Source organism: Marmota monax, unplaced genomic scaffold, assembly GCF_021218885.2.
Source record: "Marmota monax isolate L192 unplaced genomic scaffold, Marmota_monax_Labrador192_F-V1.1 WCK01_AAM20220418_F8-fsc00076, whole genome shotgun sequence".
In the NCBI taxonomy this organism is placed as follows: domain Eukaryota; kingdom Metazoa; phylum Chordata; class Mammalia; order Rodentia; family Sciuridae; genus Marmota; species Marmota monax.
This window is the reverse complement of record NW_026692843.1, coordinates 3,049,454-3,067,553: the sequence shown is the minus strand read 5'-3', so window position 1 is coordinate 3,067,553 and position 18,100 is coordinate 3,049,454. Positions and strand designations below refer to the sequence as shown.

The 18,100-nt window shown below is 45.9% G+C and overlaps 1 protein-coding gene and 1 long non-coding RNA gene across 2 annotated transcripts; one reads left to right on the top strand and one right to left on the bottom strand.

Annotated features, from left to right (window-relative positions):
* Window positions 1-3,313: 3,313 nt before the first annotated feature.
* On the bottom strand, window positions 3,314-8,146 carry LOC124095640 (uncharacterized). The gene is made up of 3 exons (XR_006852549.1): window positions 7,866-8,146; window positions 5,946-6,030; window positions 3,314-4,317 (listed from the first exon to the last, which is right to left on the bottom strand). It is a non-coding gene; the product is annotated as an uncharacterized LOC124095640 (long non-coding RNA).
* Window positions 6,254-18,088, top strand: Tex36 (testis expressed 36). Its single transcript, XM_046448856.1, has 4 exons — window positions 6,254-6,304; window positions 11,277-11,405; window positions 12,076-12,156; window positions 17,876-18,088. Exons 1-4 carry the CDS (start codon window positions 6,254-6,256, stop codon window positions 18,086-18,088), a joined length of 474 nt encoding a protein of 157 aa, XP_046304812.1.
* The last annotated feature ends 12 nt before the right edge of the window (window positions 18,089-18,100 follow it).

Sequence of the window (18,100 nt, the reverse complement as noted above, 5' to 3'; positions counted from 1 at the left end):
ACCATATGGTCCTTTTCCAGAACCGAGAGAGCATTGAATACAGATATGGTGAAGGTGTACGTCCTGGCTTTCTAAGATGGCCCCGCTGGAACTTCAAGGTGCTCAGGAATCACCAGGGAATCTGTGAACATGTAGATTCTGATTCAGAAGGTTTGGGCTAGGCCTGGGAGAAACTCCACAACTGGAGGAGGGTCCCAAATTCCAGGGAAGGAGGGGAGAAAAGGCAGCTGATATTTTGGTGACCACATGTTGGAAGCCAGTGGGGAGGTTGAAATCCAGGGAAGAAGAGCCGGCTGGAGGGTGGCTGCCCAGCTCCTTCAGGGGACGGCACCGAGCTAAAGCAGCAGGGGTACAGAAGGCACAGCAGGGGTACAGAAGGCACAGCACGGTGAGGCTTCACGCCACAGCACTTCCTATCTGCCTTTCGAGGCACACCCTGTGGGCAAAGCGCCCTGGAATGTGAAGAAAGAACAAAAGCAAGAAAGGACAAATGCCTGACCATCCACTCGATTAACTGAGTTGATGAAGCCTGGGTCCCCGCAGAGTCAGAGAGAGTGAGGCCTGGAGCCAGAATTCAGCCAAGTCTCTTTTATGACTTTGTCTTCTTATTATCTTTGTAACAAGGCTCTTTTATTAGCTCGAGATTTCCTGCCAAGTTGATGAAATCTCCATTATGTTTTATAGTGCAAAATAAGAGAATCAGGGAGGTTTGTTAAAGATCTCTTCGATTCGGGGGCCCTTCCTCCCCTGCCTCTCTCTTGCTCGGTGTGAGGCACACATGAACTTTCTGTCATGTTCCAAGACATTTAGTTTGTGGTGCGATTCTGGAGGCTGGTGTCCTCCATCCCGGGGCTCTTCCTTCTGAATCATAATTACAGCTGTCTTTTATGCTGGGTTTTCGGAGGACTATCCTGTTCAAATGCAAGGACAAAACGCAGCTGTGTTTCCAGGGGGTGAAGCAGGGACGGCGTCTTCATGTGACCCTCACAAACACGGAGAAGCAGAAGGGGAAATGGGCCTCAAACTCTGGCAAGCTGAGAAGCAGGAATCGAACCAGCGATTTCCACCGTCTTTGTTTTTTCTTTCAGAATTTAGAGAAGGAACAAACACATTCAGCCTGCCTGCTGCCTCTTAGGTGAGTCTCATTTCTCACCCTGCAGAAGAAAAGATGCTTTTTTCATCAAAAGGCCAAAGCTCAACTCTTCCTTTTTCCTGCTGTTGTTAGTTACTCTTGCTGCCTCCTGGCATCTCTGCCTCCTACTGACGTTGTGCTAGTCAAGGTCACAGAGGGCCGGGTGCTGTCCACGGCTCTTTCCACTGCCTGGATGGCCTGCCTCTTGCTCCAGCCCCATGTGCCTCATTCATCTGACTGAGCCAAGCTCCTCCCAGCACCAGGCCTCCCATCAGGCCTCCATCTGCCCGGGCTGCTCCCTCCACTTCCCCAGGTTCACTCCTTCACCTCCTCCTAGCCTTTCAGATTCACTCAGGGTCCCTGTCACGTGCTTTGGGAGGCCCCCATACCTTTCCCAGTTTTCTTCTGTTACCTGTACAGTAATGTCTCTCTCCCCACCACAGCCAGTTTCACGAGGACAGGGACTGTATCCACATACCCATCACTGCCGCACCTAGTACAAGTTGCCACATGGAGCACGGCTTGCCGTGACCATTTGTCCAAATTATCAATCAGGAGCTTTTCTAGAATGCATTTGAAAAGTTTATAGCAATTTGTGTGTCAGTCAGAACATCAAATATTTAGTAATTTCAACGACAGTTTTATATGGAATTTGAATTTGGGGTGTCAGGCTGGTCAAGAGTCAGTTGAAGGACTGGGGCTATAGCTCAGATATTAGAGTGCTTGCCTTACATGTGCAAGGCCCTAGGTTTGATCCCCAGCACCAAAAAAAAAAAAAAAGAAAAAAGAAAAAAAGTATAAACAATAATATAATCATTATGAAAAATATTAAAATTAAAAAAAGAGTCAGTAGAATCAAGAGTTTTTTTTTTTTTTTTTTTTTTAATAAAGGTTACAGTGAGTTTGTATGGTTCATTTACTGACTTTCTGGTTGGTCATCTTATCCTTCTTGTCTTTCAGATAGTCTCACTTATCTCGAGCCAGGAATTGCTCTCTTGAAGATGAGGGAGAGATGTAGTGGATCTTCCCAAGAGTTTGCAACTCAAGATAAATAAAAAACTACTTCCTATTACTGATGTCTGAGGACTTCTCAAGACAGCATACTAACATGCTGTTCCTCCAGTCCAGTTTCCATTGGTACCATAGGAACCCCATATTGTGACCAAGTGAGTGCAACTGGGTCCCCTCAATTTGTGGGCTACTTGCAGGAAGAATCCAGACTCACTCTTGCAGGGTGAAACAAAATGTGATTTAGTTTAGACACCTGAGAACTTCTCCGAGGGTCAGCCCTCCACATGCAAATGGATCAGCTTTCCCCAAGTGCCTATTGAATTGTCCAGGGTTTGTAGACACAAACTGAAAATGCAATTTTATTTGGTAGTGTGACAAAACACAGCGTGCCTGTGTATAGAATCTGGGTGTTTGTGGGTGCATTCCTGGGGGGACATGTGCACACCCATGGGAGAACTTTTCTGCATAGCAGCGATAATCTACCACTTTATCTCCTGCAAAAGACAAATCATTAATCAAGACAAGGAATGGCACATTGCACTGGAAAGACCTGAAACAGACATATCCACCTTTTATGAAATCCTTAATACAGTGGATGAAAGAGATCTAAAATTCTAAGCACACAAAATCTGCCATATCAAAAAAAAAATACAGTGAGCAAAATAATTTGCTATAAAATCTTGTAGACAGTTCAACGAAAATAATTTTTGGTTTATTAGTAATCTGGGGCATGGGTCATTGAATGCATTGCAAAGTCATGATTTGCTTTTTTTTTTTTTTTTTTTTAAAGAACTGCTTTTTGGTGTTTGCTGTCGTGTTTCTAGAAATCACGCTAGCCCACAGTGGACTGGCAATAATGTTTGTTGAAGGAACTGGTAAGCCCCACCACGCACTCATGCTGCCCTGCACATACTCCCCGGCAGGCCATTTTGGACACAGAACGTGCAAAGGCAGGAGGCAGGACCGCACCTGACCCTCTGTGTTCTCAGCCCCGAGGTCTGAATTCCTTGAGCGCTGCAGGATGTGTTTTCAGAATAGCAGGTCACAAAGTACAGCCCAGTCACTTGACCTCTGAAAAATTACAGCCCCAACGATGAACAAACCCCACCCTAATCTGTGACTGAGAACTCCTAGTTGAAGAAAAATTCTATTTCGTTTTCCTGGCCAAGGTTTATTTATTTGGTTTTGATTTTCTTGGACAACTTTATTAGAAGTCATAACAACCATTCAAAAGGATATTGAAATGTACTTAGTGTTCATCTACATGGTTTAACAGAGCATAAGACTAAAAGATGCACAACATATTTAAAAAGGAGGTTTTGTTTCTAAAAGAGTTTTGGTCCACTGGTGGGGACTGGTGGTAACATATAACAAATGCTGTGTTGTAAACGGCGCTGGTTTTAGGTTTTAGATTCTGGGTCTATGGCTTCCCCTCCTCTTACAGGCTTCACCTTTAACCCTAGGGTCAGGACCAGCTGCTTCCTGTACCACCTCCACCTCCTCGACTTGGTAGGATCCCACCCAGACCCTCGCCTTTGCTTCAGGAGAGAGCCCTGGAGTAGCACATAATGTCAATCAATTGGCCCTTGGTCTAGAAGAGCTCACCTTGGAGGGCACTATGGCTGAGTGTGGGCATTTCAAAGGGACTGCTTTAGAAAGATTAGGAAAGGGAATTAAAGGCATCCTCTGTAAAGTAACTGCCCAATAATCTAACAGGGTCAAGGAACTGTAGTGGAACAAACCTTGTTTGGTGCTGGTATTGACCTTGGCTTCAGTACACCTGGGTTCTAGTTCCAATTCACACTGGTCCTTCCTTCTGGATAAATTTGACCAAAGGGTCAAGGAATAGGCGATACAGTCTTTGTAGCTGGGCTTGGGGGTGCAGAACAGAGTGGGGATGGACAGTGAATGGGGGTGGGTGGTACATGCAAAAGAAAAGTAATCAGCCTATATCTTGGGGTCGATGGGCAAGTTATTTAAAACGGACAGTGAAGAACTTAGTGGACATTGAAGTTTTTTCTACATGCACTCTTCTTGCTTTTGCAAAGTGCTTTAAAATTGACCAAGTATTTTCTGGGTGCCATGTTGCCATGGTGCTGAGAGTGGACGGCAGGCTTCCTCCTCTTCTGCTGTGCTGGCAAACTTTGCTGTGAGGAATGAAGTTAGGCTTACCCCTAAGATACAAGGAAATTCAAATTCAAGGTTAGGGAGCGCCCTTTGGGCAGGGCCACTGGTTGTCCTCTGACATGCATTCTCTGTCTCTCCTGTGGTGGTGACAGAACTCCTAGCCCGACAGAGACCCCACCAGAACAAAGCCTATTCCACATTAACCCTAGGGGCAGGAATAGCTGAATCCTGGTCCCCACCACTGGAGGCGATTGCAAGGTGTGGTCCTGTGGCTTAGGCTGCGTCACATGACAAGAAGTGTTGTGTGCAGCTGCCACTCATGACAAGTGTGTGTCCTGGCCCAGGGGTCGGGGATCGGTCTAACATGATATATTGGGACTTCCCTTCCTCCGCTGTGCTGCCTGGAATCCAGATGTCACATTTGGGGCCACAAGGTAACAGCTGCTCTCCGGGGATGGCGGAGTGGTGACAAGTAGGGGGGAGCCTCATCTCTGAGGATCATGTGGCAGATCTGCCCGACAGAGAGAATAAACATGGATTGTGTTTAAGCCCTGTTATTTCGGGTTTCCTGTCCCAGCTGAACTTGATCCTAATCCATATACCAAATCTTGGCCAGGCTGGGGATCAACAGGACTCTGGTGGTGCTGCTGGGCGGGAGGAGTTCCACTGCGGCACTGGGGAGCAGGCGGCAGCACCTGCTGAAGGTGAAGAGTCCCAGGAAGGGGTCGTGACCCCCAGGTCAGCATCGCTTGCCTGGGGCGGGCGCAGCGGCTGGAGCACAGCAGAGCTGCTCTGTCCCCTCCTACCCTCTCCCGACATGTGGCTCTCAGTGTCCCAGCTGCAGCAGGCCTGCTGCACCTCTGGCTTCAGAGCCAGGAGCCCACCTCTCAGTCTGACTGGCAGAGGACGAGTTCCCATCTCACTTCCTCAGCAACTCCTGTTAGTACCCAGGGAGGTGATTTGGGAGGGGAGTTTTAAGGACATAATTTCTTAGGAAGAGACAGAGTGGGATAGAGGCTTCCGTGGGTGTCACTCTATCCTCCCATGGAGCAGCTGAGAGAGTCTGTCAGACAGCAAAGGAGAAAGGCAGCCGAACATGGTCAGGAGCAGAAGCAAGGTGGTGCCTGTGTGTCAGCCAGGCCCAGGGAGGAGGGCCAGGCCCAGGGAGGAGGGCCAGGCTTCAGGAGCAGCCTTTGCAGCCTCGGGGAGGCCAGGTGGTCCTTGGAAAGGCTCCTGGGCTCTGGAACTGACCCATCACCTTGGTTTGACCTCCAGTGCCCCATCCATTGGCTGGGCGGCCCTCATTTCCCCATTTATAAAGGTTGAAATTTGTCATGGAAAACAAATAAAAACACAGGGAAGTGTCTCCTTTAGTGTAGCACGTGGCATATAATAGCTATTCATGAATGCTACTTCCTTGGGCCTCCGTGCTGTGCAGGCAGGAGAGAGCACCTGTAAGTGTGTTGGGACACAGAGAGTCATGGAAGGAGACAGTGGCAGGTGTGGAACCTGGTATAGAAGTGCTCCTGATATGGACAAGGTCACCCTCTGCCCAGGGATGGTAAGGTAACTAAGAGGTTGGACAAAGGGTTATCATGGGGACATCAACTCAAATAGTATTAGTTCCAGGATTTGGAGGTGCAAAGTGTTCGCCATTACTCCAGGATTACCTTACCTTGTCCTTCCCTGTTTGACCCATCCCTGGGACTTCCTCCCCTGGGACCTGGTAGCTCTCTGCTTCCTACTTTGGGGAGCCTCATCTGCAAGGAACCAGAGACAGGAATCCTCAGGGGCTTCAGAAGACTTGTGCACCCATTGTGATGGTGAGCCCCGCTCCATGGCAACAATGCCCCCCGCCCCTGCAGAGCTGAGGGGGAGAGACCAGGAAGGGAGAGAAGGCCTGGCCCTTCGAGTGTATAGAGCTTCTGGGGCCATGGAGCAGTGAGGGTGCCAACCTCAGCCCCCCTCAGCTTCCTGGAGAGAATGCCCAAAGGGAGACGCTTCAACCCTCCGCCAGACAAGGACGGAAGATGGGTAAGAGAGACGGTGCCCTCTGGACACCTCCTCACACCACATGGATGTGGTCTTGGGCACAGAAGTGAGTGCCTATCCCCTTCTTCCTAAAGCAGCATGACCTTTGACAAGCCCCTTCCACTGGCCTCAATTCCTTCTTCAGTAAAACCGGAACCTCTACATTTGTAGGAGAATTAAATGAAATAATGCGGGTAAAATTCTCTGCTCACTGGACCGTGTAGATGCCCGCTAGGCAGCCTGTTCTAGTCCTTCTTTTTTTTCTCAACATCTATCTTCTGACAGACTCTACCCACCTTGATAGGTGACGAACATTAGTCATCTCTGCTTCCTAGAATAGAAGCTTCATGGGGGCTGGTCCTTGATCTTTTTTGCTCGCTGATGTTTCCCCAAAGCTTAGAATTTGATCTAATACACAAGACACACTTGATAAGTATCTGTTGAAGGAGTTCATATTAAACTAGAAACCTAAACAGACTCCTGTCCGCTGGTATCTGACTCCCTTAGCCCACCCCATGAAACTGGCAGAGTCTAGGAATGCACATCACCCCTCCCTGTCCCTGGGAAACCTTCCCTTCCCAGCTCTGAGCACAGCCCCAATCCTCCCCACTTTGTAAATGTTGCCCAGGTTGTTCCCAAACCCTGGGCTCAAGGCAACCTGCCAGCAGGAGCCCCCTGCGGCAGCCCTGACATAGTCCAGTGGGCGGCCACTCTTCTGGCACCTCCAGGACACCTCCTGCGGGCGGCCCAGCCCTGCAGACCCCGGCTTCTCTTGTTGGCTCTTTGCTGTGTGCATTCTAAGTGTTTCCAATCGATACAGCTCACTCACAAAAGGAAGTCCTCCAGGTGCCCTCCACAACACCCGTGGGAGAGGCAAACCCTGGGGAAAAGCTGGCTGACTTTTTTCAAGAGCAGCAATATGCAGAAAACGGTTACAATTTTTATTTGTTTGTTTAAAGCAAAAAAAAAAAATAGAAAGGCCTTGGCAAATTTGGGTCTTTAAAAAAACTGATTGTTGTTAGTCAGATGTAACCTTGGACTAAGACAAATAGTCTAATCTCAGTTTCTTTACCTGTAAAATGGGAGCATGGTATACCAAGGTGGGATTAATGAGATGAGTCATTCAGAAATGCTCAGTGTAAGGCTGGGGATGGAGCTCTTGCCTAGCTTGTGCGAGGCCCTAGCTTTCATCCCCAGCACCACACACACACACACACACACATACACACACGTGCACACACACACACACATAATGCACACCCTGCTTCATTTCACTGATATTGGAAGTAATATATGGAAAATATGCACAATAAATTAAGTAGAATTGAAATAAAAATCTATAATCAGTTTAAGTGTATTTAGAATAAGAGACTGCGATTAGGAAGAATTTGACTCGAAGCTCCAAAGTAAAATGGGGAATAGTGTCCACTATATAACACTAATTTCCTATAAAGAGAAAAATACAAATTTCTCGAACTAAGTAGCTTCTACTTCTCTATCACTTAGCTATCATTTAGGATCATGCTTGACTGAATATCATAAAAAGCCAGCTGTAGCATCTTACCAGTTAGGGTTTCGGTTTCTCAAGTAACAGTAGAATCCAGAAGCATGGCTGCAGGGTGCAGAGCTGGGACAGGGCCCCCCAGTCCTCTGAGGCCCAGGTCCTTTCAGTCTTCTATTCTGCCATCCTTAGTGCAGGGCTATTCCAACTCCAGGCAGTGAGTCCACAGCCCAGGAAAGAAAATAGGGGAAGTTCAAAGGACAAAAAAGACAAGACACCCGCTGGCTAAGGCTGCCCCTTTCTTATCCAGAGCTTTCCTAGGAGCTGGGCCTGCAGGCTCTTGCCTCTGGCTCACTGGGTCACATGGCCACTTCAGCTGCAAGAGTCTAGAGACAACCACATTGTCATTTCAAACGGCCTAGAGAAAGCAAGAGTCTGCATTTCAAGGGTAGAAAGTTCATTCCATGCTCCAGTAAAGAGCCTGGGAATGCAGCCTGGTGCCCGGGTTTGGGGGAAGGCCACTGTCCCCCAGGGTTTGACTTGAATCTTTGGCATGGGTCCTCTCTGCTGTCAGCACCTAATAATATAAAAAGAATATTGCTGATCAGGAAGTTTCCCAAAGTAACTCGTAGACGAGTTGAGAAAATTAAAGAAATTGTTGGCTTGGAGTCAGCAGCAGCCCATTTGGGAGGACAGTAATTGCCACATTAGAGGTGACAGTCATTTTGCAGTTGACCTTGCTGGTTGTAATCTGGCTGTTGCCGCACAGCAAAGGCTTTTTCCCACATACTTTCACTTTCCTATTTAATATTTCAGTCATTGAGTGATTGAATGCAGCAAAAATTTCACCGCCAACTAGTTAAAAAGCTATATTTCACAGTTACAATATCTAACAGAAGGGTTTATTTCATAGCTATCATGTTATAGCCATTAAATATATATGTTAAAAGAGGGAAATTAAAATGCTAGTGCCATTTTTTTAAAACAGCGATTTAGTCCACAGACTGGCAGAATACAAATGAACTCAAGTCCGTCGTCATTTACCGGGTGAGAGCAATCATTCCTGATGTCAGAAAAGGTGTCCCCAACTGAGAAGGGCTCAGCCAGGCCCAAGGAAAGCCACAGGGAGGGTGGTGAGCCTGGAGCCCCTTGGTGTTAGTTGTATGTAGCTTCAAAAACATTTATAATGTAGGGCACAGAATGAACTAGAAACATACATGTGTGAGTTGACTGAAAACCTCTAGGGTATATGTTAAATGACAAAAGCAAGGTAAGGCAGCAGATCCGATGCCATGTGGTATTGGTAAAGCAGTGTAAAGCTCCATGTGTATACGGGTTGGTGATCACACGAGGGATCACTCAGTACTGTCCTCTGGGGTGCAGTGGAGGTGACAGAGAGGGCACAGAAGGCAACCTGAAGTACCAATACATAAAAAGGTATCCACAACTTTTGGAAGTCGTACAGATAAAGTAATCATCCACGATGTCATATCATATCATGTATGTATCATACCATATCATGTCAAGTGATCTGGGCCTATAGATGCGCATTTGCATAGGATCATGAAGGGGTGGTTTCCAAAGGGTTAAGGGGAGAGGGCCATAGGATCTCGGGGGTGTTTTACTTCCTACGTTTTTCTTTATTTTTTGAGTTTTTAAAACCAGGAATATATATGACATTTCTCAACAGAAACAAATACATTTATTTTTTGTTGAAAAAAGACAATGTAATAACACAAGTTAGTTAAGAAACACTTAAGTGCACAGTGGCGGTCAGTGGAGAGAAAGTCACCCCTTCCCTGGGGCCCTTCCTCAGAGGGCCTGGTGGCCAGTTCCCTGTGTGTCCTCTGGAAAGTTTGTGCACACAGAGGCATGTAGGAGTATATTGACCTTGACCCCCATTTCCCCTCCCCTCACCCACAGGCAGCCATTTAAACATGTTCAGAGGGAGTTCTTCTCTTTCTGTGTGTCCTTGTCAACCACACATGGTTTTGTGTGCATGGATAGTTTACTCACGTCCATGGTGATGGCTGACACGGCTCATTCTGTTTCTTCCTTCCTTCCACTCTGATCCACCCATTACTGTGTGTCCTTTGCTTCCTATGGATTCCACACCCTCCTCTCACATATATGACATTTATAACATGACCCCCTGGCCTTTTTACACAAATGTAACATACTGAACACACCTGTGGGCAGACATTCATCAAACCCTCCTGAATACACAGTGGTATTGTGACTTGAGAGGGTGGGCAGCAATGTCATACTCCCAAAGGGAAGAAGGGGGGACTGGCCCAAGGCAATGGCGTTAGGTTTGAGGACAAAGAAGAGGACAGCTATGAGCAACTAGAGAACCTGCCAACCATGATGGAGCACTACCTGGTACATGCATTTTCTCTTTTAATCGAATCCACCCTGTTGAGTAGGCATTATTATCCCACTCTACAGATAAGCAAAGCTGAGGCTTGGAAAAGTTGTCACCTAGCAGGAGAGAGAGGGCTGGACTGCGCTCGGGCCCTCTGCTCCTAGAGCCTGGTCCCAGCCACCACGGGATGATTCTTCTTCCCTAGAAGAATCGGGTCTTGACTTTTGCTGGCTTTAGCTTCCATTTGTTTTCTTCTCCCAGAGATCCCTACTTCAAAGCTCATTTTTTGGGATTGCTTTTAAGAAGCGCCATTCACATAAACTAGGGTGAGCTCCCAGGGGCATCCGGTGCCAGTCATGCTTGTGTCAGGGATGAAGGACCGTTGCTCTGGGTGCCGAGAACACCTTAGGGATCCCATGGCCAAAGAGCACACAAAGGCCAGAGCCCCTCACCCCGATTCAGGGCAACTTTGAAGGACCACACTGTGCCCACAACTTGCCAGAGCATCTGCTGAGGCCCTGTTTGGGACAACCCCCCTCGGCCCAGCCCTGTTTCCTTTCTTCCCTTTGTAGGGAGATGCTGAGGACAACCCCAAATAACCTTCCTTATCCTGTCTTTCCTTCATTTTCTCCTTCCCCCCTTTTCCCTCCTTGATTTCTCCTATCCTCTGCTTCACATAGCAGTGGGGAGTCAGCGTCCTCACCCCTCAATTTCCCCTTGTCTCAGGCCCCCTTCGTGCCTACCTGAAGGGAGGTTGGTCCATCCCTCTGATGGGATCCTAGGAGGGAGCTCCTGGAATAGTGGGGATCGCAGAGAGCCTGTTGGTGTCTTCTCCCAGCGTGCAGGTGCACACTCCAGGCCCTCACCCTCCTCACCAGGCTCCCACAAACACAGCAGGATGGTCCTACGACCTGAGACAACCGCAGGGATGGATCTGGACTATTACAATTTTATTTTTTATTTTTGTCTTGAAAATTACCAAATCATACCATTTCCACTGCATGCCAGAAGCACCCAAACTGCACTTTAGTCACCTTATAGAGGAGACACTAAGCCTTGGTTATAGTCTGGGGGGTCCAGCTCTAATCAGGGTGTGTGCTGATTTCCAGTTCCCTCACATTGGACTAACGCAGACGACACCAGAGTCCATCACTAGTGCTACTTTGAAAGAGCCTCATTATCCACACTCATCTGGACGAGTGGAGGGGAAGCTGCCACCCATATACAAACGGGAGAAGGTGAGTCGGCTTGCAGCTGCAAGCTCTGTGGCTCTCAAGGGGCAGCCCCGTGGCCTTCTGGCCGGCAGTTCTTCCTAGCAAGGCTCTTGCACAGTGACCACTTCCTATTGGGTCCTTGTGCCAGGCCGGATATTTTGTAAGAGTGGCTGCCTCCTAGTCCACAGTGAGCAGAGCTCCCTATAGTCGTCTCAGGTGGTGCTCTTGGGTCATTGGCATCCCTGTCCACCTCCCTGGCCAGCTCATGAGCAACTCAGGGCACTGTGGCGGCATGGGGAAGAGCTGGCGTGGGCCTAGTCCTGCCAAGACCAGGGTTCTGGTCTCCTGGGATCCTTATTGGTTAGAGAAACTGGTCCATGTGACCTCAAAATTCTTTTTCAGCTTTTATTTTGTGAACCTGAATGCTTTCCCTATCCCTGCCTCCAGAGCAGGTGTTTGGAAAGAGGATTTTTCTGATTTTTAGAAAATTGGCAGTAAGGCTGAGTTTCAGGTCCCCGACACGTACACCCACATCCCCATGTTCCTGCTGTTGCTGGGGCGGGTTGAGTCCTCTCACTGAGCGATCGCTCTGCCCCATGGGGCCTCCTTCCTGCCACGTACTAGTCTGACAGTGCCCCAGAGTTCTGGGGAGTTCTGATGTGTGCCTTCCCATCTCCTCCTTCACTCTTTCCAGCAAGCAGCGAAGGACAACTTCCCCTTCTCTGTGCATGACAATCGTCACAGTCTTGAGAACTCTGGATACTACTTTGACTCTGTGAGTATTTCTTTCCAAATGACTGATAAATCAGGGAGTAGCCTCAGGGCTCTTGATTTGCAGGGGCCTGCGGGAGACAGAGGACTGATCTCGGAAACTGAACAGGGTCCAAACAGAGTGGGGTCTTCAAGAAGACTCAGACAGGTTACAAGAAACGCCTCCTGGAGTTCGCAAAGTGGCCAGCAGTTTTCAAGTCTGCACCAACCTTCTGTCCTGTTAATGTGCCTCTCAAGCTTTTCCAAAGTGCCCTTCCCATACATGGTGTCTTGTGAGCCTTCTTGTGAAGACCTGTCCTAGGAAGGAGGAACATGCATGTCTCTGGATGACAGAGCCGGGTCCTCAAGGAGGGATCCAGGAGGGAAAAGCTAACATAATAGAAGGAAGGACTTCAGAGTACCTAGTTACCTTTTCTCTACAGGTGGTGAGTTCCTGTCATTGTTGAACTTGAAGTCTGATAGCACTTGTTAGTGGTGGTTAATAGCACTGTGATAGGAATATAGAGCAAGCTGTGTATGTGATTTTAAATTTTTTTGGAGCTTTAGTAAGTAAAAAGAAACAGGTGAAGTTAATAATGTTTTTCTACTTATGAAGGTTTGATTTTTTCAACTTAATGGTGGGGTTCAAAAGTAATAGGCTTTCAGGAGAAACCATACATAAATTTTGAACTTTGCTCTTTTCCCAGGTATCAATATATGGTACCACACTCTCTTGGGATGACTGACAGTAGCAGGTGGCCGCAGCCCCCAGGAAGGTCTGGTTGGGAAGCCTCACCATGGAAACTGCCAGACCATAACAGTGCCCTGTAGTGCTAAGCTAGGTTGGCCAGGAAGTTTTACATAACATTCTTCTTCTCCTTCTTCTTCTTCTTCTTCTTCTTCTTCTTCTTCTTCTTCTTCTTCTTCTTCTTCTTCTTCTGGGGACTGAACCCTTTACTACTGAGCCACATCCCAGCCCTTTTTATTTTGAGACCAGGTCTTGATAAGTTGCTGAGGCTGGCCTTGAATTTGTAATCCTCCTGCTTCAGCCTCCCAAATTGCTGGGATTATAGGCATGCATACATTCTGCATAGCTTATATGCATTTGTGACTTAGGATATTTTCAACTACCAACAGGTTTATCAGAATATATGTCAAGGAGGAGTTGGGATTGTGGCTCAGTGGTAGAGTGCTTGCCTAGCATGTGTGAGGCACTGGGTTCCATCCTCAGCTCCACGTAAAAAAATAAATAAATAAAATAAAGGTATTGTGTTCATCTACAACTAAAACAGAAATTCTTAAAAAAAAAGAAGGTATGTCAAGAGAATTTGTATTTAAATTTTTTTTTTTAGTTGTAGTTGGACACAATATGTTTATTTAATTTTATGCGGGGGTGCTGAGGATTGAACCCAGTGCCTCACACGTGGGAGGTAGGTACTCGACCACTGAGTGCTACAGCCCCAGCCCGAGAATTTATATATTTTATTCAACACAATATTTCCTCCAAATTATCAATTCAACATGTAATCTATACATGCAAGTTATTAATGATATATTAATTAATTAATCCAAGCTGTCTTTAAACTCCAGTTTGTATTTTACACACCCCTATTTTGAGGACTCACATTCCTAGTGCCTAGTAGCACTGTGGTATGCCTATGTCCTTCCATGTCCCTAACTGCACATTCAAGGCTGCGGGGCCTTAGGTAGAAGGTGGTCAGGAGAGCTCTGGGAATCCTCACCAAACCTGAAAGTCCAGGATGGTGGGGACGATGCTGTTAGTCATAGCTATCATTTACTTAAACTGCCAGAGGCCAGCATCTCATATTGTCTCATTGAATCCCCATGGCAACTCTATGGGCTTTCCTCCAGTCTACAGTGTCCTAACTAAATCTAAGTGGCTCTAACCTAAAACAGCACCAACCACCCAATCTCTGGTTTTCCTCTGCAGTGTTGAGTATAGAACCCACACATGCACCAGCCTGCCTCTTCTAATGAAGAGATTAATGTTGTTATCTAAATCACCAAAGTAGCATGCCTTTAAAAGAGAACTCAAAAACCATGGAATTATAAAAAACTAGAAATGAAATTCACTCCCTTGTTTTCCCTTCTGACCATCTCACCTTGATGACTCACTGCTAGTGATGGTTTTCAGATGGAAGGGGAGCTTTGCCTGCAGTACACACACACACACACACACACACAAACACACACACACAAATGTGTGAGTGTGTACCTTGTTAGTGGCTCAGATAGGATCCTGCCACAGGCACTTCACCAGAGTCACCAGAGTCTTGCAGAAGACATTGCAAGCTTTTCAGCCTTCTCTGTGTCCTGGAATAGTTTACATAACATTGAGACTTTAAGTTTAAAGAAGGTTGGACAGAATTTGCCCATGAAATTACTTGGGTTCAATACCTTTTTGAGTTAAGTTTTTTAAAACTACTTTTTCCTTTTCTGCTTTGGGAATTAATCTATTCAAACATTCTACCTCTTTTTGGGTAGATTTTGCTGTTGTATTTGCCTAAAATATATCTAACTCATTTTAAATTTAGTGGTATAATCTCTCTTAAAATACTATTGTTTGGGGGCCAGAGTGTGGCTCAGTGGTAGAGCTCTTGACTAGTATATGTGAGGCACTGGGTTCAATCCCTGGCACCACATAAAAATAAACAAATAAAATAAAGGTATTGTGTCTATCTACAACTAAAAAATATTTAAAAATACTATTATTTTGCTATTCTTTTAGAAATGTTTTCAGTTGTAATTTTGGTTAATTAATCTATGAAGACCATGAATGTTCTTCAGATTATTGTTTTGGATATGTTGCAAAGGTTTTTCTAATTAAGTTATCATCATTATTTGCTTCTAAATAGTCTATGATCTAATTTTTAATTTCCATTTTAACTAAAAAATAATTTATAGAGTATTTTGAATTTTCTAGATGGTTAGAATTTGGTTAGGCCATCTAACAAAGTTGATAGATGTTGCTACTATTTAGTTTTATGGGCTATAGTAAGTTTATAGTGTATGATCTGTGATTTTGAATTTTTGAATTATAGAAATTATCTTTGTAATTTTGAAGTGTTTTATCAGGGTTTAAAAAGAGCATAATTTCCCCTTTGAGTTACAAAGTTTTTTTTATTAATGCCCAACTTGTTATTACAACCTTTCTTATTCTTATTTTTCTACTTGATGTTCCAGTTTCTGCTTCTAAGATTATTCTTGAATTTCTAAGCATTCTTGGTTTTGCCTTACCTTGTCTTTCAGCACAGTAACCCCAATTGTTTTATCTCCAGGCAGCCTTTGCCCCGCCCACCAGCATGGAGTGCTCCTGACAGGCCTCAGTGCCTTCAGCCTGGGCTCTACCTGTCTGCCAGGACACTACACCACCTTTTTGCTAATGTTATTTAGGTTATGCTGCATTCCTTTGTCTTCATCATTTTTAGTGATATTGCTTTGGGTTTTTCTTCCATTATAAATAGTATACAGCATTGCTTTTTAAAACATCCAGGAATCTTCGTTTCTTTATGAAAGAATTTAACCCATTCATATTATTATGACAGCTTGTGTTTTTGGTTTTATTTCTGTCCTTTCTCATGTTTCTTGTTTCTTGTGTGCATGATATGTATATATATATATATATATATATATATATGATAAAATATACATATATATGATAAAATCAGGTATGTGTGTCAATGTACTAATATATATATATATTAGTTGTAAACAGACACGATATCATTTTGTGTATGTACGTATGTATATCCGTGGTGTTGAGGATCGAACCCAGTGCTCACACATGTGAGGCAAGCTCTCTACCACTGAGCTACAGCCCCAGCCCTCATGTGCAGGTCGTGGTTATCCCCCCCCCCTCCTTATTTTGCTAGATTGGCTGAATTTATTTGCTCCCTTTGATTTCTGTTGCTTTTCTGCTAGTAGTTACCTTCAAGTATAAATGTTTAATACATATATTAACGTCATGTTATTCTGATTATATAAATGGATATCTCTAGCTCTTCCCCAAGGAGAAGGCAAGTCTTTTAAAGTGCTTATCTCTGCATGTCCCTTCCTGGGGCTGTTGGTGGCTCTAGCTAGGCTCGCTCCCAGAGGTGCCACTCCAGGGCTTCCGCCTGGACATCGGAGCTGCAGACCTGGCTTCCCCAGACAGGGCCAAATCCTGCAATTTCAGTTGTAGATTCATCCCCCCTCCTCCTTCTCTCTCTCTCATTCCTTCTTGCTCCCTCCCTTTCTTCCTTTCTGTGAATTCTTCTTTTTTTTTTTTTTAGTATTTTTTAAGTAGTTAGTAGACCTTTGTTTTATTCACTTATTTATATGTGGTGCTGAGAACTGAACCCAGTGCCTCACATATGCTAGGCAAATGCTCTACCCCTGAGCCCCAGCCCCAGCCCCCCTTTCCGTGAATTCTTACTGAACGTCCCAGCGCATTTCTTAGTCACAAAGTCACCAGTTATTTGGACATAATTGCAGTTTTACCTGCTGCTCTCCTTCCTGCTCTTCCCCCTTATCTTTGTTGTTCCTGTTGTGTCTTCTTACATTTTCTGGTGTATCCAGCATCTTGTTTGTCTCTCCAGAGCCACTTGCTGCCTACCCCCATGGCCCTGGCCCCACAGGCTGGTCTATGTGGACTACCTTAGAGCCATTGCATGGCCCCTGCAGGTCCCCCTCACGCACCAACTCGTCCGTCAATATACACGGGGACTGGTTCTGAGACCTTCAGACATCAGCCTGCTCAAGTCCCTGGTATAAATGGTGTAGGATTTGCATGTAACTTATGCAATGCTCCTGTGTATTGCAAATCATCTCTACGTTAATTAATACTTCAAAAAATGTAAATGCAGGGTCAGTAATTGTTATATTGTATTGCTCAGGGTATAATGTCACACACACAAAAAATCTGTATACATCTAACAGGTTCAGTTTAAAAAAATATATTTTCCACCCACAGTCAGCTGAATTGGAGGTTGGCTGCCTGCATCCTTGGTTGTAGGACTCGAGAACACAGGGGACCACCTGCAGTCCCTTCATAAACTCTGCTCCGATGGTCTGAGTTTAGGTGTGCTGTTCTTCTCCCTCTGCAAACCTGACTGCTGCTGGCCCTTGTGAACAGAGCCCTCACTGACTGATGCGAAGTCTGGGTGACCTAGTGGCCGCCTCCTCTGGGTCCTTTGTGTTAGCATAGTGTTTTCTTTTTTCGTTTTCACCCACTTGTGATAAAATCAAGTGTACAACTTTGAGTACATGGTAATTCTCGGGTTCCCATGTCTGGTGTCACAAATTAACATGTGAGCCTGTGGGCAGAGACAGAGGTTCTGTTTCCTTCCTGGGAACCCGGGGTTGGGAAGGAATTCAGCCTCCCATCTTCTTAGAGAAAGATGCATCTGTCCTGCTGCGTAATGAGGAGGCAACCAGGGATGCAAAGATCTGCTGGGGTCCCTGGGATCTGAGGCCAGTTAGCGGGCACTGATGGCTGGGTTCACTGTGGTTCTGCCTTCCACGTCTCTGAAAGTCCAGCCCCCTGGTAGCACAGGAAAGCGTGAGACACTACCAGGCTGCAGTGTAGGTTTGCGGAATCCAGCAGGCTGGCCAAGGGGACCTTTTGTGAAAGGTGGCGCAGGGTACATTTAAACATAACACACATCATGTAGCTGGTTTCATTGCAAATCTCAAAACTATGTGATCTTGAATGTTTCCCCTCTGATCTTGTCTTTCTTCCCCAGGGCTTCGGATGTAAGAAGATTCCCCCAGATAAAAGTCAACATGTTTCTAGAAATTTCAATCTCTGGGCAAGTGACTATGTTCCATCTTGTCTCGATGGCTTTTCAAATAACCAAATATCCTACGTCTATAAGGAGGCCATGATGGTCCCAAACTTCAGACGCTTTCCAAGACGATATAACGAGCTGTGGAGCTGTTTCACATTCGTTCCCTAGAGAAGCTACACA

What these genes read in the sequence shown, in the direction of transcription:
- Tex36 (XM_046448856.1), top strand. Translation starts at nt 6,254, where the DNA reads ATGCCCAAAGGGAGACGCTTCAACCCTCCGCCAGACAAGGACGGAAGA. An exon ending in CAGACAAGGACGGAAGATGG is followed by an intron (nt 6,305 to 11,276) that starts GTAAGAGAGACG and finishes GCTGATTTCCAG; the next exon opens with TTCCCTCACATTGGACTAAC. An exon ending in CTGGATACTACTTTGACTCT is followed by an intron (nt 12,157 to 17,875) that starts GTGAGTATTTCT and finishes TTTCTTCCCCAG; the next exon opens with GGCTTCGGATGTAAGAAGAT.